Below are 26,070 nucleotides of genomic sequence, written 5' to 3' on the forward strand. Positions count from 1 at the left end.
TCTTTTGTGATTGGGTTACCTCACTCAGGATGATATCCTCCAGATATATCCATTTGGCCAAGAATTTCATAAATTCATTGCTTTTAATACCTGAGTAATACTCTATTGTGTAATCCCTAATTTGTAAGAAGGAAAAACCATACAGACACAACTGTTTATAAAACAAAAAAGAAAAATAAATTATTAAATTATTTTATCAATTCTTTGTATTATTATATTGTATTAATGATTAAACACTTATTATGAGAATACCTATAGTTGGCAAAAACATATTGTTACAATATTATAGAGATCTCTCACATAAAACACAGCAGATCTTGGCACTGGATTTGCCACGGTCGTCTTGTGAAAGTAATTTCAAAAATTCAAATAATACTCAAGGACATTAATTCAGATCTTGAAAAATTATTCAAAGTAGATTGATATAATAAAATTTAAACTCAAAAGTCTAAATTTTAAAATTCCAATCAGTTAGCAGGCATATATTGACAATATTTCATACACACAAAATTATGGAAGATTGTCTGCTTCTTAGTACTATGTCATCTTAAAGAAAACTTTATTAGCTTACCAGAATTAGAAAAACTGAAAAAGTAAAAGAAAACTAGAGAAAACAATATCTGGTAATGTTTGAGAATATTTGGGGGAGGGTAGTAATAAATGCAATGTAGAATTCAAAGAGCTAACTCTAAAAATGAGCCCTATTCTCCAACTGCTGGCTCCATAGACTCAGACAAGTTTCACTATTTCCAGAGATAACATGAGCACATGTTCATAAGGATGGTATGAACATTTTTAATTTCAGCAACAAGTGAGCCATAAATACAAATCTCTGTAAAGGTCAGTTATATATTCAGATAAACTTTGTATCATCCACAGTATTTAGCAAAGCAATGTGAGATGTCAATAAATACTTAATATGACTAATGATCAAGGTCAAAAAGTTCAAGAAAAAACACTGATAAGTGAATACTAGCCAAAAAGCTCAGAATATCCATAATACAACACAGACCATATGAAGCTTGACAAGATGGAAGGCCAAAATGTGGATCCTTCAATCCCACTTAGAATAATCACAAGAGGCAGAGGGAGGGAGGAACCTAAGTGGGAGATGGGAGGGGGAGAAAAAATGGGGCAGGATCAGGTGTGGGAGGAGATGAGGGTGAAATACAGAGGGTCTGGAAATTGAATGGAGGTATATAGCAGTGGGTGATGAGGAACTGGGGGTAGCCACTAGAAAGTCCCAGATGCCAGGGAAGCAAGAGGTTCCCAGGACCCAGTTGGGATGGCATTAGCTGAAATACCCAACTAAGGGGAGATAGAACCTGTCAAAACCATATCCAGTGAATAGGCACAGCCCCTGGTTAAGGAATGAGGCCACCTACTCATTTGAAAAGTATTAATCCAGAATTGCTCCTATCAAAAGGAAATGCAGGGAGAAAGAGTGGAAAAGAGACTAAAGGAAAGGCCATCCACCATTCAGAGACTGCCCCACCTAGGGATTCATTCCATTGGTAGACACCAAACACAGACACTACTGCTGATGCCAAGAAGTTCTTACTGACAGGTCCTTGGTATAGCTGTCCCCTGAGAGGCTCTACCAGAGCCTGACCAATACAGATGCAGATGCTTGCAGCCAACCATAAGACTGAGCACAGGGACCTCAATGGAAGAGTTAGGGAAAGGACTGAAGGAGCTGAAGAGGTTTGCAACCCTATTGGAAGAATAGCAACATCAACCAACCAGACCCCCGAAGCTTCCAACTAAACCACCAACAAAAGAGTACACATAGAGGGACCCATGGCTCCAGCTGCATATATAGCAGAGAATTGCCTTATCTGTCTGATGTCAATGGGAGGGGAGGCCCTTGGTCCTGTGGAAGCTTGGTGCTCCATCATAGAGGACTGCTAGGGCAGCAAGGTGGGAGTGGATGGGTGGATAGGGGAGCACCCTCATAGAGTCAGGGAGAGGAGAGATATGATAATGGGTTTCAGAGGGGAAACCTGGAAGGGGGACTACATTTGAAATACAAATAAATAAAATAACCAGTAAAAAAACAGAAAACATATTGGGAGAAATTAATAAAATAAATATTAAACAGCAATATTGAAAGTCAACCAAAGTAGCTTTCTGTAAAAGTAAGACTGGCAAATCCTTAGTCAATGTGACAAAAAGAGGCAAAAGATGTAAATTAACAAACTGAAGATCAAAATGCTATCATTGCAATGGACCCCAATGAAATACAGAACATCATTAGAAATCCCTATGAACACTCATACTCTGAAAATATGGATAAACTGAATAAAATAAGAAAATCTAAATATATATATATATAATCTACCAAAATAAAGCCCTAAAGATATAAAAACCTTAAACACATAAAACTATGGTCCATGAGATGGAAGATGTTCTTAAAAATACCTCCCCACAATAAAAGCCTAGGACTAGGCAGGTTCATTGCAAACTTGTATAAAAATTTCCATGAAGACTCTTTGTAATATGTTTCATAAAGCATAATGTGAATTAATTCACCAAACTAATTGATCCTATGCCTATGAAGCTAGTGTTGAGAGAGAGAGAAAGAGAGAGAGAGAGAGAGAGAGAGAGAGAGAGAGAGAGAGAGAGAGAGAGAGAAAACAGTTCTCAATACTTGCAAATGAAGTTCAGAAACACATTAAAATGTGGAGCAAGGGGAACACTCCTCCATTGCTGGTGGCAGTACAACCACCCTGGAAATCAATCTTGCATTTTCTCAGAAAATTTGGAATGGTTCTAACTGAAAACCAAGCTGCACTGCTCCTGTGCATATATGCAAAAGATGCTCCACCTTACCACAAGGACACATGCTCCATTATGTTCATAGCAACTTTATTCATAATAACCAGAAACTAGAAATGCCCCAAATCCCTCTCAACCAAAGAATGGATACAGAAAATGTTCATTTATACAATGGGATGCTACTCAGTATTAAAAACAAAGACACCATAAATTTTTCAGGCAAATGAATGGAACTATAAATACCATCCTGACTGAGGTAGCCCAGACCCAAAGGATATGCATGATATATATTCCCTGATAAGTGGATATTAGCCAAAAAGTACAGGATCCCCATGCTACACTCCACAGACCCAAAGAAGCCAAACAAGAAGGAAGGTCCAAGCAAGAATACTCAAATCTCACTTAGAAGAAGGATTAAAATAGGCATAGGAGGCAGATGGACAGATGTGACTGGGTGAGAGAGGGGAGGGGAAGGGGAATAGGGTCCAGGATCAAGTGTTGGTAGAGACAGGAAAGAGGGCCAGAGGGTCAGGAGAAAGAATGGAAATCAGTGGCTATTGGAGGTGAGGGTAGGGGGTACTTATAGGACATACCAGAGATGTGGAATAGTGGAGGCTCCCAGGAATCTATGAGGGTGACTTTAGCTGAGAATCCTAGCAGTGGGGATATGGATGTTGAAGTGCCTACCAGGATTCCCAGCAGAGAGATAAGGACACCAATCCACCCACAGAACTTTTGACCCAAAATTCATCCTGTGTACAAGAAACGCAGGGACAAAGATGCAGCAGAGCCTGAGGGAATGGCCAACCAATAACTGGTCCAAATTGAAACACATGTCAAGAGCAAGCAGCAGTTCCTGACACTATTAATGACACTCTGTAATGCTTGGAGCAGGAGCCTATCATAACTGTCCTCTGAGAGGCTCCACCTGGAAGCTGACTGAAACAGCTGCAGAGGTCCACAGTCAAATGTGGAACGGAATACTGGGAGTGTTATGGAAGAGTTAGGGGAAGGTTTGAGGGTCCGGAAGGGAATAGGAATTCCACAGGAAGACCAACATAGTCAACTAACATGAACCCCTGGACGTCCTCAGAGACTGAACCACAAACCAAAGAAGATACATAGGCTGAACATAGTCTCCCCCTCACACATATGTAGCAGATGTGCAGCTTAGTCTTCACGTGGGTCCCCCAACAACTGGAATGGGAGCTTTCCCTAAAGCTGCTGCCTGCCTGTAGATCCCGTTCCCTTAACTGTGCTGCCTTGGGTAGATTCAGTGGGAGAGGGTGGGCCTAGGTCTGCAGAGACTTGATGTCCCACGTTGGGGGGCATACCCAAGGGGTCACCCTTTCAGAAAAAGTGATAGGAGTGGTAGAAGGACTGTGTAAAGGGTGACCAAGAAGAAGGAGGCAGTGATCAGGATGTAAATAAATAAATAAATGATTATACATTATGACCAAGTGGCCTTCATATCAAAAAAAATCAAAGTTGATTCAATATTTATAAGTCAATAAATGTAATACACCATAAAAATAAACTTAAGGCCAGAAACCACATACTGATTTCAATTAATCCTGAACAGGCATCTGACAATGTTTTCATGATAAAAGTTCTGGAGATTTTGGAAATGGATAGAACATACCTAAAAATAATAAAGGCTATATACAACAAACCTATAGCTATTATTATATTAAAAGAGACAATGAAAGCATTTCCTCTAAAAGCAGGATTAAAGTAAATATGTCCATTCTCCTTGCTCTTATTTAATAGATGTCTTGAAGTCTTAGAGGGGAAAGAAAGAAGTCAAAGTATCTGAATTTGTAGACAAGGAGTCTTTGCGTGAAAGACAGTAGGGGTGTACTAGAGAACTACTGCTCCTAACAAAGAAACACTTAAGGTATTAAAAAGTCAGTACTGAAAAAGTAACCCTGATTTTGCTCTCAGAGAAAGAAATTAGGGAAGATATTCCATTCAAAATAATCAAATATCAGGAAAAAATACTTAGAAATAAATCTAATCAAAGAAGTAAAAGACCTCTACAACAAAAAATTGAAGATATTACAAAAGGGTAACAGAGAAGATATTAAATAATAGAAAGACATTCTACGTTCCTGTATTGGCAAAGTTAGTATCATAAAAATGACTCTGCTACCAAAATTAATTAGCACACTTAATGCAATAACATATCAAAATCCTGATGTCATACTACACAGGTTTAAAAAAAAATATAAGAATTCATAGGGAATCAAAAAAGACCATAATAGCCAAAGTAATTCTAAGGTTCAAGAACACTGCTGGAAGCATTAACAATACCCAGCATTATATTATTCTATAGGGCTATAGTAATAAAGACATCCTGAACACTGGCATAAATATAAACAGGTAGAACAATAAAATGAAGTGCTGGGAGATAAAACAACACAGCTATGCCCAGTCAATTTTCAAAAACCAAAGAAAAACATTCATTCGGAAAAAAAAAAAAAGATAGCTTAAAACTGAGCAAGTTGGCTCAAGCCTTTCATTCCAACACACTCAGGAGGCAGAAGAATGTAGATGTCTGAGTTCAAAAACAGCCTTGTCTACACAGAGAGATCCAGGACAGCAGGGAATATATGATAAAATCTATCTTAAAGGAATAAAGATAACTTAGTCAACAAATGGCACTGACAAAGCTGGATGTATACCTGCAGAAAAATGAAATAAGATTCTTACCTTTCACCTTGTAAAAAAATCAATTCAAAATGCACCTAGATATTAATTTTAAACCAGAAACAGTAAAATTTCTAGAAGAAAACACAGCAGATAACCTTGAAATTGTTGGACTTGGAAAGAACTTAATTTTTAAAGGTTTTAGACTGATTTATCTTATTTTCATATGTATAAGGGGTTTGCTTGCATGCCTGTATATGTAACTAGTGAGCATATGGGTGATTATGAGCTACCATTCAGATGCTGAAACCTCATCCCTCTGCAAGAATATCAGACTCTCAAAACCACTTAGACATCTCTCTAGCCACATCAAGCACATTTTCAGTAGAACAAAAATAGCATAGGAATCAACTGTAAATATCAACAGATGAGATTACAAGAAATTTAAAGATTCAACACAGCAAAGGAAACAATCATGATAGCAAACAGAATGGAAGGAAACCTTTACTAACTGTAATTCATTTATTTTATTTTATTTTTTAGATATTTTCTTTATTTACATTTCAAATGTTATCCCCTTTCGTAGTTTCCCCTCCAAAAAGCCCATATCCCCACCACCCTATCTCTGCTTCCCAACCCAACCATTCCCACTTTCTGACCCTGGCATTCCCCTACACTGGGGCATAGAACCGTCACAGGACCAAGGGCCTCTCCTCCAATTGATGACCAACTAGGCCATCCTCTGCTACATACGCAGCTAGAGCCATGAGTCCCACCATGTGTTTTCTTGATTGGTAGTATAGTCTCTGAGAGCTCTGGAGGTACTGGTTAGTTCATATTGCTCTTCCTCCTATGGGGCTGAAAACCTCTTTAGCTCCTTGGGCCCTTTCTCTAGCTCCTTTGTTGGGAACCCTGTACACCGTCCAACGAATGGCTGTGAGCATCCACTTCTATATTTATCAGGCACTGTCAGAGTCTCTCAGGAAACAGCTTTATCAGGCTCCTATCAGCAAGCACTTGTTGGTATCCACAATACTGTCTAGGTTTGGTGGTTGTTTATGGGATGGATCCCCAGCTGGGCCAGTCTCTGGATGGCCATTCCTTCAGTCTCTGCTCCACACTTTCTCTCTCTAATTCTCCCCATTGGTATTTTGTTCCCCCTTCTGAGAAGGATCAAAGTATCCACACTTTGGTTTTCCTTCTTAAATTTCATGTATTTGCAAATTATATCTTGGGTATTCTGAGTATCTGGGCTGATACCCATTTATCAGTGAGTGCATTTCATGTGTGTTCTGTGACTAGGTTATCTTACTGAGGATAATATCTTCCAGAATTATCCATTTACCTAAGAATTTCATAAATTCATTGTTTTTAATAGATGAGTAGTACTCCATTACATAAATATACACATTTTCTGAATCCATACTTCTGTTGAGGGATATCTGGGTTCTTTCCAGCTTGTTGCTATTATAAATAAGGTTGCTATGAACATAGGGGAACATGTGTCCTTATTGCAAGTTGGAGCATCTTCTTGGTATATGCCCAGGAGTGGTATTTCTGGATCTTCTATTAGTACTCTGTCCAATTTTCTGAGGAACTGCCAAATTGATTTCCAGAGTGGTTGTACCAGCTTTGCAATTTTATGAGGCCCAGTTTTTCAATTCTCAATCTTACAACACAAGCCATTGCTGTTCTGTTCAGGATTTTTTCCCCTGTTCCCATATCTTCGAGGCTTTCCCCCCACTTTCTCCTCTATAAGTTTCACTGTCTCTGTTTTTATGTGGAGTTCCTTGATCCACTTAGACCTGAGATTTGTACAAGGATATAAGAGTGGTTTAATTCGCATTCTTCTACATGATAACCACAAGTTGAGCCAGTACCATTCGATGAAAATGCTGTCCTTTTTCCACTGGATGGCTTTAGCTCCTTTGTTCATTTCTGGGTCTTCATTTCTATTCTATTCGTCTACCTGTCTGTCATTGTATCAGTACCATGTAGGGTTGTTTATTTATTTATTTATTTATTTATTTATTTATTTATTTATTCACAATTGCTCTGTAGTACAGCTTGAGGTCAAGCATGGTGATTCCACTAGAGGTTCTTTTATTTATGAGAATAGTTTTTGCTATCCTAGGTTTTTTGTTATTCCAGATGAATTTGCAAATTGCCTTTCTAACTCTGTGAAGAACCAAGCTGGAATTTTGATGGTGATTGCATTGAATCTGTAGATTGCTTTCAGCAAGATAGCCATTTTTACTATATTAATCCTGCCAATCCATGAGCATGGGAGATCTTTCCATCTTCTGAGATCTTCTTCAATTTCTTTCTCTGGAGGCTTAAAGTTCTCCTTATACAGATCTTTCACTTGCTTAGATTCACACAAAGGTATTTTAGACTATTTGTGACTATTGTGAAGGGTGTTGTTTTCCTAATATCTTTCTCACCCTGTTTATCCTTTGAATAGAGAAAGGTCACTGATTTAACTTAATTTTATATCCTGCCACTTCACTGAAGTTGTTTATCAGGTTTAGGAGTTCTGTGGTGGAATTTTTGGGATTACTTAAGAATACTATCATATCCACTTCATTCCTTCTTAGAATGGGGAACAAAATACCCATGGGAGGAGTTACAGACACAAAGTTCAGAGCTGAGACGAAAGGAAGGACCATCCAGAGACTGCCCCACTTGGGATCCAACCCATAAACAACCACCACACCCTGACACTATTGCATATGCCAGCAAAATTTTGCTGAGAGGACTCTGATATAGCTATCTCTTGTGAGGCTATGCCAGTGCCTGGCAAATACAGAAGTGGATGCTCACAGTCATCTATTGGATGGAACACAGAGCCTGCAGTGGAGGAGCTAGAGAAAGTAACCAAGGAGATAAAGGGGTCTGCAACCATATTGGAGGAAGAGCAATATGAACTAACCAGTTTCCCCAGAGCTCATGACTCTAGCTGTATATGTAGCAGAAGATGGCGTAGTAGGCCATCAATGGGAGGAGGAGAGGCCCTCAGTCTTGTGAAAATTATTTGCCTCAGTACAGGGGAATGCCAGGGCCAGAAAGCACAAGTGGGTGGTTTGGGGATCAGGGAAGGGGGAGGATATAGGGGACTTTTGGGATAGCATTTGAAATGTAAATGAAGCCCTTCCAGTCCCCGCCAGCACTGAGGTACCTTGGTCACGGAGTCTGTGAACACTCACAAGGTACCAACAGGACCCTCCACAGGATCTTAAGACCTCTGGTGAGTGGAACACAGCTTCTGCTGCAATCCAATCGCGTGGGACCTGAGACTTCATTAATTAGGGAAGCAGAAAACCCGGCCTGATCAGGGGCACAAGTCCCTTCCGGTCTATGCCAGCACCGGGGTACCTTGGGCGCAGAGTCTGTGGATACCCGCAAGGTACCCACAGGACCCTCCACGGGATCTTAAGACCTCTGTGAGTGGATCACAACTTCTGCCAAGAGGCAGATTCGAACACCAGATATCTTGGCACCTTCTCTACAAGAAGAGAGCTTGCCTGCAGAGAGTACTCTGAACACTGAAACTCAGGAAAGAGCTAATCTCCCAGGTCTGCTGATAGAGGCTAACATAAACACCTGAGGAACAAGCACTAACCAGAGACGACTACAACAATTAACTCCAGAGATTACCAGATGGTGAAAGGCAAACGTAAGAATATTACTAACAGAAACCAAGACCACTCACCATCATCACAACACACTCCCACCCCAAACAGTCCTGGGCACCCCAACACACCCGAAAAACTAGACCTAGATTTAAAAGCATATCTCATGATGATGGTAGAGGACGTCAAGAAGGACTTTAATAACTCACTTAAAGAAATACAGGAGAACACTGATAAACAGAAGACCTTAAAGAGGAAGCACAAAAATCCCTTAAAGTATTGCAAGAAAATAGGACCAATCAGGTGATGGCATTGAATAAAACCATCCAAGACCTAAAAAGGGAAGTAGACACAATAAAGAAACCCAAAGTGAGGCAACACTGGATTTAGGAAACCTAGGAAAGAAATCTGGAACCATAGATGAGAGCATCAGCAACAGAATACAAGAGATGGAAGAGAGAATCTCAGGTGCAGAAGATTCCATAGAGAACATCAGCACAACAATCAAAGAAAATACAAAATGCAAAAAGATCCTAACTCAAAACATCCAGGAAATCCAGGACACAATGAGAAGACCAAACCTACGGTGCTGTGTTGTGATGATGGTGAGTGATCTTGGTTTCTGTTAGAATATTCTTACCTTTGCCTTTCGCCATCTGGTAATCTCTGGAGTTAGTTGTTGTAGTAGTCTCTAGTTAGTGCTTGTTCCTCAGGTGTATATGTTAGCCTCTATCAGCAGACCTGAGAGACTAGATCTCTCCTGAGTTTCAGTGTTCAGAGTACTCTCTGCAGGTAGGCTCTCCTCTTGCGGGGAAGGTGCCCAGCTATCTCGTTTTCGAACCTGCCTCCTGGCAGAAGTTGTGATCCACTCACAGAGGTCTTAAGATCCTGTGGAGGAATGGATCAATTCGCATTCTTCTACATGATAACCACCAGTTGTGCCAGTACCATTTGTTGAAAATGCTGTCTTTCTTCCACTGGATGGTTTTAGCTCCCTTGTCGAAGATCAAGTGACCATAGGGGTGTGGGTTCATTTCTGGGCCTTCAATTATATTCCATTGGTCTACTTGTTTGTCACTATACCAGTACCATTCAGTTTTTATCACAATTGCTCTGTAGTAAAGCTTTAGGTCATGCATGGTTATTCCACCAGAGGTTCTTTATCCTTGAGAAGAAGAGTTTTTGCTATCCTAGGGTTTCTTTTTATTCCTAAGGTCAAATCTAAGTGGATCAAGGAACTCCACATAAAACCAGAGACACTGAAACTTATAGAGGAGAAAGTGGGTAAAGCCTTGAAGATATTGGCACAGGGGAAAAATTCCTGAATAGAACAGCAATGGCTTGTGCTGTAAGATAGAGAACTGACAAATGGGACCTCATGAAACCTCAAAGCTTCTGTAAGGCAAAGGATACTGTTAATAAGACAAAAAGGCCACCAACAGATTGGGAAAGGATCTTTACCTATCCTAAATCAGATAGGGGACTAATATCCAATATATATAAAGAACTCAAGAAGGTGGACTCCAGAAAATCAAATAACCCCATTAAAAATGGGGCTCAGAGCTAAACAAAGAAATCTCACCTGAGGAATACCGAATGGCTGAGAAGCACCTGAAAAAATGGTCAGCATTCTTAATCATCAGAGAAATGCAAATCAAAACAACCCTGAGATTCCATCTCACACCAGTCAAAATGGCTAAGATAAAAAAATTCAGGTGACAGCAGATGCTGGCGAGGATATGGAGAAAGAGGAACACTCCTCCATTTTTGGTGGGGTTACAAGCTTGTACAACCATTCTGGAAATCAGTCTGGCAGTTCCTCAGAACATTGGACATAGTACTATCGGAGGATCCCACAATACCTCTCCTGGGCACATATCCAGAAGACGTTCCAACCAGTAAGAAGGACACATGCTCTACTATGTTCATAGCAGCCTTATTTGTAATAGCCAGAAGCTGAAAAGAACCCAGATGCCCCTCAACAGAGGAATGGATACAAAAAATGTGGTACATTTACACAATGGTGTACTACTCAGCTATTAAAAGGAATGAATTTATGAAATTCCTAGGCAAATGGTTGGACCTGGAGGGCATCATCCTGAGTGAGGTAACCCAATCACAAAAGAACTCAAATGATATGTACTCACTGATAAATGGATATTAGCTCAGAAACTTAGTATACCCGAGATATAAGAGACAATTTGCAAAACACATGAAACTGAAGAAGAATGAAGACCAAAGTGTGGACACTTTGCCCTTTCTTAGAATTGGGAACAATCACCCATGGAAGGAGTTACAGAGACAAAGTTTGGAGCTGAGACAAAAGGATGGACCATCTAGAGACTGCCATATCCAGGGATCCATCCCATAATCAGCCTCCAAACGATGACACCATTGCATACACTAGCAAGAGTTTGCTGAAAGGTCCCTGATATTGTTGTCTCTTGTGAGACTAGACCGGGGCCTAGCAAACACAGAAGTGGATGCTCACAGTCAGCTATTGGATGGATCACAGGGCCCCCAATGGAGGAGCTAGAGAAAGTATCCAAGGAGCTAAAGAGATCTGCAACCCTGTAGGTGCAACAACATTATGAACTAACCAGTACCCAGAACTCTTGTCTCTAGCTGCATATGTATCAAAAGATGACCTAGTCGGCCATCACTGGAAAGAGAGGCCCATTGGACATGCAAACTTTATATGCCCCAGTACAGGGGAATGTCAGGGCCAAAAAGTGGGAATGGGTGGGTAGGGGAGTAGGGGGGATGGTATGGGGGACTTTTGGGACAACATTGGAAATGTAATTGAGGAAAATACGTAATAACATCAAAACAAAACATAAAAGATCCCATTGAGGGTCCTTTGTATACCTTACGGGTGTCTTCAGACTCCATGCCCAAGGTACCCCTGTGCTGGTGTGGACCGGAAGGGACTTGCACCCCTGATCAGGCTGGGTTTTCTGCTTCCCTAATTAATGCAGTCTCAAGTCCCACATGATTGGATTGGAGCAGCAGCTTTGTTCCACTCACCAGAGGTCTTAATATCCCGTGGAGGGTCTTTGGGTAGCTTGTGGGTGTCAGCTGACTCTGCGCCCTAGGTACCCCGGTGCTGGCGGGACCGGAAGGGCTGTCCTTGTTTTTAATAGCTGAGTAGTATTCTATTTTGTAGATGAAACACATTTTCTCTATTTGCACTTTAAAAAAATGAGAGCATAAGTTAAGTTGTTACAGAGGACTCTGACAATACAAATATATGATATATTTATTGATTTAATGACTTTTCTGATGCAAGGTCTCATTACATAGCCCTGGTTGTTTTGGGACTCTTAATGTATACCATGCTGGCCTCAGAGACCCACCTGTCTCTGCCTCCAGAGTGTTGGGATTACAGGTATGAGCCACCATGCCCTACTGAGTTAATTATTTTTTAGTTAAAAATTTTAAAGTAAATTTTAGAACTAAGATTTCACACTTCATCCACATTAACATGTTGACATTTTCCTTCATAACATTTTTATATATTTTTGTCTTAGTTGCTTACTCTTCTTCTATTCCTCTCCTTGCCCTGCCTCTCACTTGTCTCCAATTGTTGTCTTCTAGCTTTCAAGTAACAAGTATTCCATTATCATCCCTAATCCCTTCCTTAAAAACTCTTTTCCATAACAAATAATGATAAAATAATATGCAACATCCATCCACTTTGTGTTCCTATTTCTAATTTCCTGACTGGTGTACATACAAGTACAAATATAAAAATTAAAAGGAGGGTCAACATATGAAAGAGAACATGTAATATTCTTGTGAGTCATGTCTATATCACTTGTTAACTTCCAGATCTATCAATTTTCCTGAAACATTCACTATATCTATATCTATCCATATTCATATCTAATCTATACCTATATCTATCTATAGTTTACACTCTCACAAAGAGTTCCTTTTCCCTAACACTCTCACCAGTATTTGTTGTCATTTGTCTTTTGATGATAGCCATTCTGCCTGGGATGAGATAGGATCTCAAAGAAGTTTTACTTTGCATTTACCTGATGGTTGAGTCTACTGACCATTCTTTAAGAATGTATTATACTTTTGTATTACTCCTTTCAAGTACTATCTGTTCAGTGTTTGGCCATTTAGGGGTTCTGGTGTTTTCTGTTTTCAGTTCTTTATATATTAGAGATATTAACTCCTGTCTAAAGTAGAACTGGCAAAGATTATTTTTCCCATTCTGTAGGCTATCTATTTACTCTGGTAATAGTTTCCTTGCTGTTCAGAAACTTTTAAATTTCATAAAATTCCACTTGTTAATCTCTGTGTTGGATAATCTTGTTAATTTCCTGTGCTTTAGAGTTCTAATAAAAAAATTGACTTATGCCTGTATCTTGAAGTGCTTTCTCTGTTTTCTTCCAGCAGTTTCAGTGTTAAACATTTTGTTAAGTACTCTTTTCTGAAAAATACAATAGACTCCTAAATTTTGAAGATAATTATTGACCTTTTATTCAGAAGGAAGCCACACTAGTTACTTGTAGATTATAAAATGTAACCTAATTGAATGAATATAAAGGAATGAATACAAAATAATTGAATAACTTTTATATTCAATTATATAAAATTAAATATAAATATTTCATTTTATAATAAAAATTAATACTATGTTAATTTACCTGCAAAACTGTGATCCAGATCTGCTCTGCTAAAGAATTATAAAGCAATTTCACATTCAATTTCTCCAAGTTTTTTTCATCTACTGATAGGGTGATTCTATCTGAATTATAAAGAACTAAGAATAAAAATTCCAGGCAATCTTTTTAATCCAATTAACATTTGATTTAAACCAATTTTAAAAACACAAATAAAACAAATGTATTGGACTTTTGGGACAATATCTTACTATGTAGCCTTGACTATCCTGTAACTTACTTTGTAGATCAAGCTGGCCTTGAACTCACCGAGACCTTCTTGCCTCTCACTCCCAAGTGCTGAGAGTCAAGACATGTGCCACCATCCCTGGCAAAACCTGATATATATTTTTTAAGTCTCCAGCATAGTAAGATAAAGATCACACTTCTGGTTTTTGTATGTGTGTGTGTGTGTGTGTGTGTGTGTGTGTGTGTGTGTGTGAAATGCTAGAGATAAAATACACTAAGAATGCATATCTTTTAGGAATTTAACAGAACTGCAATGTAGGAATTAAGTTAAAACTCTGTAAACAGCACTTTTCAGGTTGACGTACTTCTGAAAGTTCCTTAATCCATGTACTTTAAATCATAAATAAAAGATATATAGCAGCTTACTTTAAAAATACATTTGTTTTTGCTTTGAATACTAAGCCATGGGCTATCTGATCTCAATTTGTGATAATACCATTAACACTGGTACACTAACCAGCAGATAAAATGAATTAAACCTGTTTTTCTTTATCCAATTATAACAGTGACAAGATATTACTAAGTAGAAATAACCTGCTGAGCAGTATACATAGGATACTGTATTCCTTACCCAGGCTTCTGTTACTGCCCTGAGAATTTTTTCTTGAAGAAGAACTACTAGGCACACTGGAAAATGAATCACGTCTCTGCAATAACAATAACAATAGCAACAATATGCTTCAGTCAGAAAATGAGTATCAAACTACAAAAACTTTCATGCTTATGCCCCAATTAAAAACCTTGATATCAAATTCCATGTTAATCAATTTGTCATTGTTATTGGTCAGAATTTCCTATGCTGGTAGGAGAGAAAAGAAAATTGTAACATGTACTGAGAAATACTTTAGTAGGTAACATTAGAAAATCTTCAGTATTTTCGGTTTGGTCTTACTTTTCATATTTCATGCATTATTGGAGGTGTCCAGTAACCTACTAAAGTATAAAACAGTATTATCATAGCATAATTCCTCTAGACCAGGAGCAATTGCATCATGCAAAACATACAAATAAAAATTCAGACACCATCACGGGACTACTAAACAGAAAAATTCTAGGGATGAATCAAGCCTTGACAGTTGTATTTAACAAAAATCATCAAACAATTCAGATGTGTGTTAAAAGAGTGGTTTATATAGCATTAGTTGGGGTGCACTATCTGAAGGTGTGTCTCTGTATATTCAATTGTTAATTCTGTACTAGCAGAGAGCTAATGGCCCATCACTGATCTCATATTTTGTAAATATTCGTTCTTCCTTACCTGCCTAAGGCATTCTAAAATTGTATCTGATTGACTTTAATAAAGATCTGATGGCCAATAGCTGAGCAGGAAGTGGAAGGTGAATCTTCCGGGCAGAGACTCTGGGAGAAGAAATCAGAGGCAGGCGTACCAGCCGACATGGAGGTGGACAGATGGACAAGAGCTGGGCAGAGAAGCACACCTGACTATGTGGAGGGAGATTGTGCCAGGTTTGGTCTGGATAGAGTGCTCTGGAGACTGCTTGGCAAAAGGCCTAGGCTTTAAAATATTAATAAGCCTCTGTGTAGACATCCACATTGCTGGTGGGTCTGAGATAGTCCTGGTATAAGAATTAAAAACTAATTATAGAATTATTAAGGCTAATTGAGAATGAATGCCCATTTTATAAAACATGCCTTCCACACCAACTTAAAAGAAGTCCATGGTATATATAAGGAGATGTTCAGAGTACTTTTACTCTCATTTACAGGAAGATAGATGACTTGTCTTTAAACTTTCCCTCTCTCTATTGCTAAAAGGATTTTTGGTGTTTTCAGACATAGTTTTATTACTATGTGGCCCAGGCTGGCCTCATATTCTTAACTGATCCTCCTGCCTCAGCTTTCTAAATGTTGGGATTACAAACATAAGGAATCATTTCTGGTTTGTTTCCTTATTTCAAATAGAACTTGGCTGAACTATAAACAAACCTTTTAATCTATCAGAGAATGCTATATTAAAGCATCCTTTATACCCCAATAGAAATAACTAGTAACTAGTAACTAGTAACTAGTAACTAGTAACTAGTAACTAGTAACTGCCTGGTTATGTTCAATAAGCAAAGTTAAATAAGCTCTGTTGACTATACAATTACAAATACTAATTGCCTCAAGATACTTCAGTGCATACTAATTAAGAGATAAAATTATGCAAAGTGAAAGAAATATAATACATTTTATTAATCACTGAAAATTTCCTAAACTAATGAATATAGGAAATGACAAGTATTTATTCTTCAGATATTATAATAAACATAGTCACAGAAATACATGTGGTTCCTAATGAAATTCACACAGTTCTGATTATTTTTATTTGAAACAGTTCACGTAGAGTGAAATTATATAATTACTATATCTGGATGAATCGCTGAGATGAAGTTGTAAGATCAAGCATAGATTTGCTTAGCCCAGGAGAACCAGGAAGTTTACTGGTCCTAAAATTGCAAACTACAAAGGGACAAGAAAATAGGTTTTTTAATTAAAAAAAAAAAAGGAAACAGGAGGAATTCATCACGTAAATTATATACAAATTTATGTCAAAAGAAATTGTGATAAAATCTAAAAAAGTTCAATTATAATCTTTAAGGCAGAAGTACATAGCAATCAAATAATACATTTTCATTTCCACATTAAGTATTAAGCATGTTTTTGCTTATATTCTCCAATCCCTTACCCAAAAAAAATAATTTAATAGGACGTAAGTACTCTTCGATTAGTCACCCAGTATCCGCATTCTGTGGCTCCAGGTTCAGTGAGAGGTTCTGTCTGGAAAATGCTTACCACCTTCTAGTGCAAGAGACAGCATACAACAGAGAGGAGTCTCCAGTTTCTGGGACTGTGTTATTATTGGTAAAGATACTTTGTTGTGCTCTGCACTTTCTTTCAGGGTGTAGACTAACTTCTTTCATTCAAGTTCACCAGGGGAGAAGAAAAGTCTTTCTAAGAACACATTAAACTGAGAGCGGTTTTCTTCTGTGATATTTATACAAGCAGGTGACAGTTCTTTTGAAGTAAAGCATGATTATAAAATTGGGTTAACTAGTATCATAGCAATACTACTTGTCAGCTTTGTGCCCATTTATGACTATTTGGTACTGAGGAACTCATTTGGATTTATGCTGGGGACCCTTAGTGAGTCTGCACACCCAACAGAGAGCATCCATGCAGCAGTGAATATGGGAGAAAATGGGAAATTCTGTGCACATACAGTTCTTCCCAGGCTTTGCACCCTGTGTGCTTGCTTGTTTTTCTTTCAGTAAGTTCATTTGCAAGTCATTAGCTCTTAGGCCTATTTTTCTTTCGAGACAGATATGAAGCTCTCCCTGATGGCTGCCTTAGCTTTAGTATTTGGAGACAGAATGACCCTTTGGCTGTTACGGTTTTCCTTAAGTACTCAATAAGCATCCTAACACTCTACAGTAGATATTATATTAAGACTTATAGGCTTGGTAAAGTACTGCTTCTCATAACTTTCCACAGAAAATCTCTGATACTTGTGATAGAGGCAGTCAGTTGGAAATTCCAACTGCCTATCCTTTAAGATTGTTCTTAGCAGGCTTCTGTACTTAGTAGCAGCTGATTGGCTCTTACCAAAGTTAGGTAGACTGCTAGGCAGTTAACTGTGAAAACTCAGCTCTTGATACTTGGGTCTTCAATCTGTAGAGAAGAAACAAGGCTAAGGTAGAAACAAACAACAACACAAAGCCAAAAAGAAAGGCACCGAGGAAGACATTCAATTAAAGGTAATTGTAGAGAAAGGCATTAAAATAAGCTTCCTGCTCAAATGTTAATTTGATGCAATCACTTTTCTGTGCCAATGGAATAGCTGCAAGTGATTCAAATGAGAAGAAGTTAGGCTTCTTCTCTAGTTGATATTACAATGTTCTCAGTCACATAACAAAAATCATCCCAAATATCTTGTTTGTCTCAGACATTTGGGTAAATTGAGGTTTTGATACTGGAAATTCATTTTTTGATACTGGATCTTCAGTCTACAGAAAAGACTCTACACAGAAGAAATATGGGTAAAGGATAAAAAGAAAAGGCAATTAGGTAGCAATTAAATGTAATTGTAGTAATAAATATTAAAATAAGCTCCCTGCTATAATATTAACTTAAATTAATCACTTTTCTACGACAATGGCATAGTTACAAATGAACCAGATGGAGGTAAGTTAGGCTCCTCTCTCCTACAGTTCTCAGTGTTTGGTACCAGAAGGAAGGGAAATTCCAAATCTGTGACTTGTCATAGACAGTTATATAAAAGCCACAATAATTAAAGGCATGGGTCCTAGAGTTGTTCAGCTGTTGTCAGTTTACTAGTTTAAGGTGAAAAAAGGGGTGAAAGATTTTGTCATGTATCACTATGTAGTTTCCAGGTTTGAAACTGACTAGTGAAAGAAATAGTGTAATTGCCTGATAAGAAGTAACATTTGAATGTAAGAAATTGAAATTTATATAACAGAATGAAGAAGTTGTAGAACTAAGGAAGTACTTTTCTGTAATGAAACTGTCAAATGCATTACAGACAGTGTGGAGTAGCTGTGACACTAATCTTACTGAATAAAAAGTTAACTTAGAAAAGCAACATACTCAAAAGTACTTCAATTGTTCAAGGTTAACTCAAGCTAAAATTTAGACAGTCTCTCGAGATATAAAGTGACTGTTGAAATGAGGGAATTTCAAGTTAGGATGTATTGCTATATTGAAGGATAAAGGAGAGAATGCTAAGTGTCACCCAGTTTACTAATAGGTCAACTATAGTCATATTTCTGATATCCTTGAATTTTTTACTTTGTGGCATCTTCTAGTATTGATTAAACCCATGGAGTACAAAGATCATGGTTCCAAGATCATCTGTCCCTAGGCAGTAATGAACTTGAAATGTGTTTTTGTTAGTTATTTTTCTATTACTGTGATAAAAATCACATTACCAAAGCAACTTTTAGAAGCAAGAGTGTGTTTGGGTGTGTGGTTCCAGAAAGTTAGAGTCTATGGTAGCAGGGCAAAGGCATGGAGAAAGAGCAGGAAGCTGAAGACTCACACCTTGCACCACAAGAAGAAAACAGAAAGACTGAAGACTCAAAGCCCACCTTGAGTGACACACTTCCTCCATCAAAGTGACATCTCCAAAAGCTCCTAACAGTGCCATCAATTGATGTACATCATGTCCAAGTGTTCAAATGTCTGAGACTATGGCAGCAGGTCATTTAACCCACCAGGAACCCCAAAGTGCATTCTGTCACCAAACTCAAAGAATAAGTAGAAAGGCTCAAACCCGAAAAAGGGGGTGTGCAGTTAGTAAGAGTCAAAGGGAACCTGAGCCCACTTCTGACATGTCTCTCTTGTAACTCCCTCAGATTTCTTTACTACATGAATGTTTAAAGTCTTTCTCAGTAAGTTCTTAGTTCTTCTGTCTAAGATAAGCCATAGACTAATCCAATAAAATTAAATTAGCAATTTTATGCCTACCTAATAAAAAGATTAGAGCAACATTATGGATAGCAATACTATAGGTCAAATGAACTAGGGACCTAGGTCATAATGTATTTTCATTAAACTAAAGAGAAAAGCTGGTGGATTCTAATGGTGTTATATAATTTAATTTAAATGGTTAGGTAAATAATCCAAGATTTTTGACAGGAGCACTATTTTTAAATTAAGCAATAACCATATCTCAACATAATGTTTAACTTATTCTTACACAAAAACATAATTGAGTCCAGCACCACGCTGGTATACTTTAACATAATAGCTCTTTCCTCTAGCCTTGTGACAACTTGACTCATAGAGAGACCGAAAACATGGACTTTTTTAAAAATTGAGAAAACATGTTTTTTTACAATATTTTCTGATCAGAGCTTCTCCACCACCAACTCCTCCTAAATCGTTCTCATCTCCCCACCCTACTCCATACCGTTTTAGCCTTTATCCCTTTAAGAAACAAACAGATAAGTAAAAGAAAAGAAAAAGAAAGAGAAAGAACAGAAGAAACACGCCCACAGAGACACACACACAAAGTCATAATAAACTTGGAAAACCATAACACCCAAGCCAAAAACAAAACAAAACAAAACAAAACAAAGCAATATGAGATTTAAAAAAAAATCACCATTGAGTTTATTTTGTGTTGACCATGTACTACTAGACATTAAACTTAACCTGAGGTGTGGTTTGTATACCCAGTGAGACTCCATGGAAAGAAACTAATTTTTCCTTTTCAAGCTGTTGTCATTGGGAGATAGCTTGTTGATTATGGATGGAAGACATGCCCGTTCCTCTCCTCAATGCTGGCATCCCAGCTGGCTTTAACTTGCTCATGCCCTGGACATGCTGCCACTGTGTTCGTGTGTTCATGTACAGATCAGACCTGGTGTGTCTGGCAGACACCGTTTCCTTGGAATCACCTATTACCTCTGGCTCTTAAAATCTTTTCACTTTCTCTTTAACATAGCTTGCGGAGCCTTGAGGGGCATGGTTTGAGGAGGCGAAAACACCTCCTTTAGGAATGAATATTACAAAATCTCTCACACTTAGCACATTCTTCAGTTGTGTGTCTCTGTGTTAGTTCCCACCTATTGCAATAGGAAGTTTCTCTTGTGATGGCTGAGTTGAGGCACCCATCTATTCTGATAGGTATATCAGAAATTTGATAGGAGTCAATGTTATTTGGTTTCCCTCTAGTACCATTATCTATTCTGCCTCAGATTCTTGGGAATATCATGGAGTAGGCTATAACCCCAATCACTTTCTAACTGGATTTAACCAGAGGGTTGTTTATAGAGGGTTGGTGGTTGCCTTTATCCTCCAATAGCTTGCAAAAGTACCTTTCAGTACTATGAACTCTAGTTGGTAGAGATGAAGGCTCAACTTGGCTTTTTCTTGTTCAATGAAATATGTAAGTCTTCAACAATAAGACTTTACCATTAGTTTGTGGAGAACAAATAATAATGTACTTTAAAAAGTTTTCAAAGGTTGTATGGTGGTACATGCCTTTGAAATCCTGGAACTTGGAGGCAGAGACAGGCATTTCTCTATGGTTTGAAGAACAGACTGGTGTCTGTAGTGAGTTGCAGCCTAGAACATTGAGACCCTTTCTCTAAAAATAACTGCGTAAATAAAATAGACCTCTTTGATAATATGAAAATGATAAATTCAAAATTTCAATGGATATTTGAGCCCTTGTTCACTAAATATTCTTAAATAAGCAAATCAAATTTTGAAGGAGGGAAACCCCTAATTAGTTGAGCCGTTATCAGGAGCTCTGCAGAGTCTGAGATTTCAGTCTACTAAAGTTGACGAGTCAGTCTAGTGTCTGCTTTTGGATGTTGGCAAAAGACACTAGATTCCTATGTAAGAGACAAAAGGCATCATTACTCACAGAGAAAAGCATAGGCAGAGTATCAGTGTGAAGCTCTTTTCAATTCCCTCACATACAAAGTCCAACAGCATTTTCTAAGGTTCTATGACAAAGCACCACACACTGAGCAGATTAAGCCAAAGAATTTTTTCCACAAGTCTGGAGGCCAGAAGCCTGAGGCCAAAAGGTTTCCATGGTTGATTTCCTAGGGGCCATGAGGGAAAATCAGTTCTGGTCTCCCATGAATTTGTAGATCTGTTATGGTCTCCCATGAATTCGACTCTGTCTTTGCCTCAGCTTTCTTTTGTGTAACTCTGTGCCCAAGTTTCTCAGCTTTTAAGGACACTAGACATTTTCAGTTAGATCATTGCCAATGACCTTATTCTCCAACTAGGATCACATCATAGGGATTAGGACTTGAATATGTGAATTTTGTTATAAATGATACTTTCAAGGTAATGAGATGCATCACAGGGGAAGAACACTAATATTAGGAGAGTCACCAAAGAAACCGGCTTGCTCTTGCAACTCCCTTACATCTATTTGCTCGAAACAGGAACCTGTGAAAAAACCATGGATAAAGAGCAGCAGAGACTTGCATTCTTGCTGTAGATACAACAGGCAAGAATGCTTGGAACTATGTAGACTATCTCTCTCAAAATATTGTTAAAATAGTAAAAAGCAGGGTTGTGTTTGTTGGCCAATTTTGATTTGAGTGCTGGGCTCAAACTCATGGCTGTATGCTTACCAGGTATGCACTCGAACTCCAGCCCTATCATCTGGTTTTGTCACAAATAGAAAATAATTTTTCATTTCAAATGATATTTTCTCACCTCTGTGTTAGTTGCTTCTATTTTTAAAACCTCAAAATAGTATTTTCAGAATAACTGAATGAAAATTATTTATATTTATTTCAACAGATGGAGTCACCACTTATATATGTTATGCTGGTGCTTTTGAATGTATTTGTATTTTCATCAGGAGTAATACATAATAAGGGTAAGTTTCAGACTATAATTCGTTATTTCCTTCTTAGGTATTCATATTGATATTCCTTCCCCATTTAGTTATAATAGTTTTCATTTAGCATTCATTCTGGAAAGTTTTCTCGTCATTCTCATGCATTACCTTTTTACTGTGGTGCAGGTGTGTACTAAAATTATTGTGAACCCATTCTTACTAAGTTGTGTCTGCAGACCTTTGTTATAGCACTTCTCACCTCCAAGTCATGGAATGATTCATGTTAAAAGAAGAATTAACTTATTGTTTTAATAGATATAAAATTCTTGTGTGCATGAGTGAGTTATCGGACTAGTCAATGAAAAGTAGAATTTTTGTGAAAGAAATATGGAAATGGAAATATGTTGCCAAACTTTTATAAAGAAAATTTTAATAAGGAAATAGAAAAATCTATGTAATTGTGTATTGTTTTAAATTTTACAATAATATTTTATTGTATTTTTTAACTATTTATTTATTTTATTTAAATGAGTACACTGTAGCTGTCTTCAGACACACCAGATGAGGGCATCAGATCCAATTACAGATGGTTGCGAGTCAACATGTGGTTGCTGGGAATTAAACTCTGAACCTCTGGAAGAGCAGTCAACGCTCTTAACCATTGAGCCATCTCTTCAGCCTGAAAATTTCATTGTTAAAGTCAAGATAAATTGATGTTCATATTGTGTACACTTGTGAGATGCTCATGCATCCTAGAGTGCATGTTAAGATACAGTGGTGTTTAGTAAGTGGTTATGGAGAATTCAGACCTATTCACAGATGTGTTGCAGAATTGCTGAGATGTTTATTATCCAGGTTTTTAGTTCTCACATTGTAGTAAGAGATACTCAACATACATGTGGATATAAGCCAATCTTGGAGAGTCTTAGAAGGACGGATGTCAGAGAAAAGTGTGACTATATCTGGCTATGGAGAAGTATGTTGTTAAGGAAGGCTTTATATAAATGAGAAAAGTCCATCTAAGACATTAAAATGGGTCGAATTTGTATATGCAAATGTGGCAAAGAGAATTCTTTAAAAGTAGCAAAATGACACACGTTATAAAATAGTTTGGAGGAGGTAACTTGCAGAGTTTGTGAGGGAAGCAGTGCATATTTCAGTCTGACAATTCAACCATTTGGTAAGACTGAGAACTGGTGTATATCACAGGTTCTTGTATATGAGGCAAAGGGATATTGATGTCAAACTACAATCCTTGGGAAGCTATGCATACCAGTAATGATATCCTTACATAGGAAAATTTGAGAATAACTCTGAAACAACCACATTGTACAAAACATGTTCAGGATAAAAGATATTTATCCCTACTTCTTAATTAAATCTAATAAACTAGGTGGGATAGTGATATACCATAGCTGGAATTTGGATCAATATGGAAACATGGGGTGAGAAACACTTTTTAGGGAAAAAATTATTCTGTTATGTTCTGTGGCTGATGTTCTTAATCTAACAAAGGATAGGCCAACAAGGGAACAAAACATGGATTTCATTTGATATCAATATTTATGGAGCAATGAGGTCTTTGAGAAATCAGTGAATTCCTAAAGAAGTGGTTAATTCAATAAGCTAGTTACCATACCAACAAAAAAAGTAACAAGTTGGGGAGATGGGAGAATAGAAGGAAAGGGGGTTTGGGGATGGTTAACAGAGCATGAGTCTATTGGGATATATATAGGAGGGAAATGATGGAAAATAAACACTGTTTTAGTAGGTTTGAGCAGACTCAATGACATTTCTTTTTTTGGTGAAAGGAAAAATATGGTTTCTTAAGCTTGAAATAATCCCCATGCCAAAGTGCCTTAGGGTAGCATTTTCTGATCTCTTCCAATAGCACTGTGTGAGTGGAATTGGTGGTGAGAGAAGGGAGTTTTGTTGCCTCTGGTTACATGTTCATTGCTATACCTGTGTAACTGTGAGCAGAACAATGCATGCATTTAATAAATGACACTGGTTCTCCAAGTTTGCCCCAGAGTATCTCCTTATTCTATTTGGAACAGACAATCCCTCAGGAATTACACTTTTGTGATGTCTAAATTGTTAAAGATGTCACCTCTCTCGTTCCATTTTTCTTATAGGCACTAAATTCCCTTTCTAGCCTGTTGTGATGGTGTAAATGTACAATCCCAGCACTTAATTGGGTAAGGAAAGGATGGTGTCAGTTATTCAGAGGACAGCCTGAACTACATAGTGAGTTCATGACAAGTCAAGCCAAGATTATAAAATCCTGTCACAAAATCACCAAATCTTTCTCCACACTCCAGTTCTTATTAATCATATGCTCAAAACAAGAGTGAGGAACCGAAGAGTCATGACCTGGTTTTTGTCACCCTCTGCAAACTTGAAATCATGGCCCAGTGTAACTTGCATTATATTTTAATGCTTTAGCCTGTCAAGAGACACATGTATCACATGACCTTATGAAAGAATCTTTTTTAACTATATTCAGGACCATTGTTCCATTATCAGTTTGTGTAAGGAGTGATATGACCATTCTACTCAAGTGATGAGAGGCTTTTAAACAAGCAAATAAACAAAGTAACATCAAGTTTAATGCTCTAGCCCAAGAAGTTGTTCCTGACTCCTGATAGTATAGCTTTAAGAAGAAAAAAGTGCAAGATTTGAGTGTTCTCTAAAGTCAGTGAGTTCAAAACTGCAATTCTGCTTTTGTGGAGGATGGAAAGTAAGTAAGACATAATCTCCTGTAGCCAAGAATGGCTTCTGACTATTGATCCTCCTTCCTCTACTTCTTGAGAGGTAGAAATACAGATATGCAACTCCATACCCAGCTTTAAATGTGCAATTCTTCCTTTAAAATGTTTTGTCAGTTTGATAAAATGTGGTGCCTTTTACATAAGTCTTTCTACCTTGGTCTGTTTCTTTCTATTTGTTTAGGTAAGGAGCGAACTTACTTTTCTTGTTCCGGTGAAGGGATTCTCACAGGTCTGCATACAATCAAGTTGTTCCTTACCATGGACAATTTGGTAAAGTCCACCAACTGCATGTATTATAATAGCCCTTTGTGTTCCTTTTAAGCCCATGTAGAAAAGCTATCACACTGTATTCTCTCAAGTACCTTCCACTGTCGACACAGGAAGGTGAGGCTCTATGGAATTGTTTTTGTAGTTAGATAGGGAAGTATATATTCATTTAGCATTGAGCAACCTGGGTAGCCATGCTCTGTGACTGCTGTAAGCAAGTGATGCCTACCTTTCTTTTCTAAACCAACTGCAACACTCTTCATCTAACGTGAATCCAATGTGTTCTTTTGAAGATTGATAGAAGCAACCTGTCAGAGAAACATACCTCACATGACCTTAAGAAATATTTTTTTTCTTGTATAAGAAGGATCATGTAGCAGTTGCAATTTTGTAGAAGGGATGATTTAACTGTTGAGAGATTTTTAAACAATGATATAAGCAAAATTAAATAAAGCAGAATATTAGCCGTTGGTAAAGGCTAATTCAGTGATAGAGTGCTTGTGTATCCTCCTTGGTTGATGATACAGTCTCTGGGTGCCCACAAAGTTCCAGGTTAGTTGATTCTTTTTGGTCTTCTTGTGGAGTTCCGATCTGCTTCAGATCCCGCAATCCTTCCTCCAAATCTTCTATATGACTCCCCTGAGCTCAACCTAATGTTTGGCTGTGGTCTCTGCACCTGTTTTCAACAGTTACTGTGTGGAACTTCTCAGAGG

The 26,070-nt window shown here is 37.9% G+C and overlaps 1 protein-coding gene across 2 annotated transcripts in view; it reads left to right on the plus strand.

Moving 5' to 3' along the window:
• The first annotated feature begins 17,595 nt into the window (after positions 1 to 17,595).
• Catsperb (cation channel sperm associated auxiliary subunit beta) overlaps positions 17,596 to 26,070 on the plus strand; it is a 221,365-nt gene continuing 212,890 nt past the window's right edge. The window contains exons 1-3 of one of the 2 annotated variants that reach the window (XM_006515929.1): positions 17,596 to 17,742; positions 22,280 to 22,358; positions 25,272 to 25,360. In XM_006515929.1, the coding sequence (XP_006515992.1) occupies positions 22,280 to 22,358; positions 25,272 to 25,360 (168 nt within the window). In that variant the 5' untranslated portion in view covers positions 17,596 to 17,742. The remainder of the gene's footprint in view (positions 17,743 to 22,279; positions 22,359 to 25,271; positions 25,361 to 26,070) is intronic. The other variant, NM_173023.2, reaches the window with a different exon arrangement.

The sequence above is a fragment of the Mus musculus genome, chromosome 12, assembly GCF_000001635.26.
Source record: "Mus musculus strain C57BL/6J chromosome 12, GRCm38.p6 C57BL/6J".
NCBI classification, from domain to species: domain Eukaryota; kingdom Metazoa; phylum Chordata; class Mammalia; order Rodentia; family Muridae; genus Mus; species Mus musculus.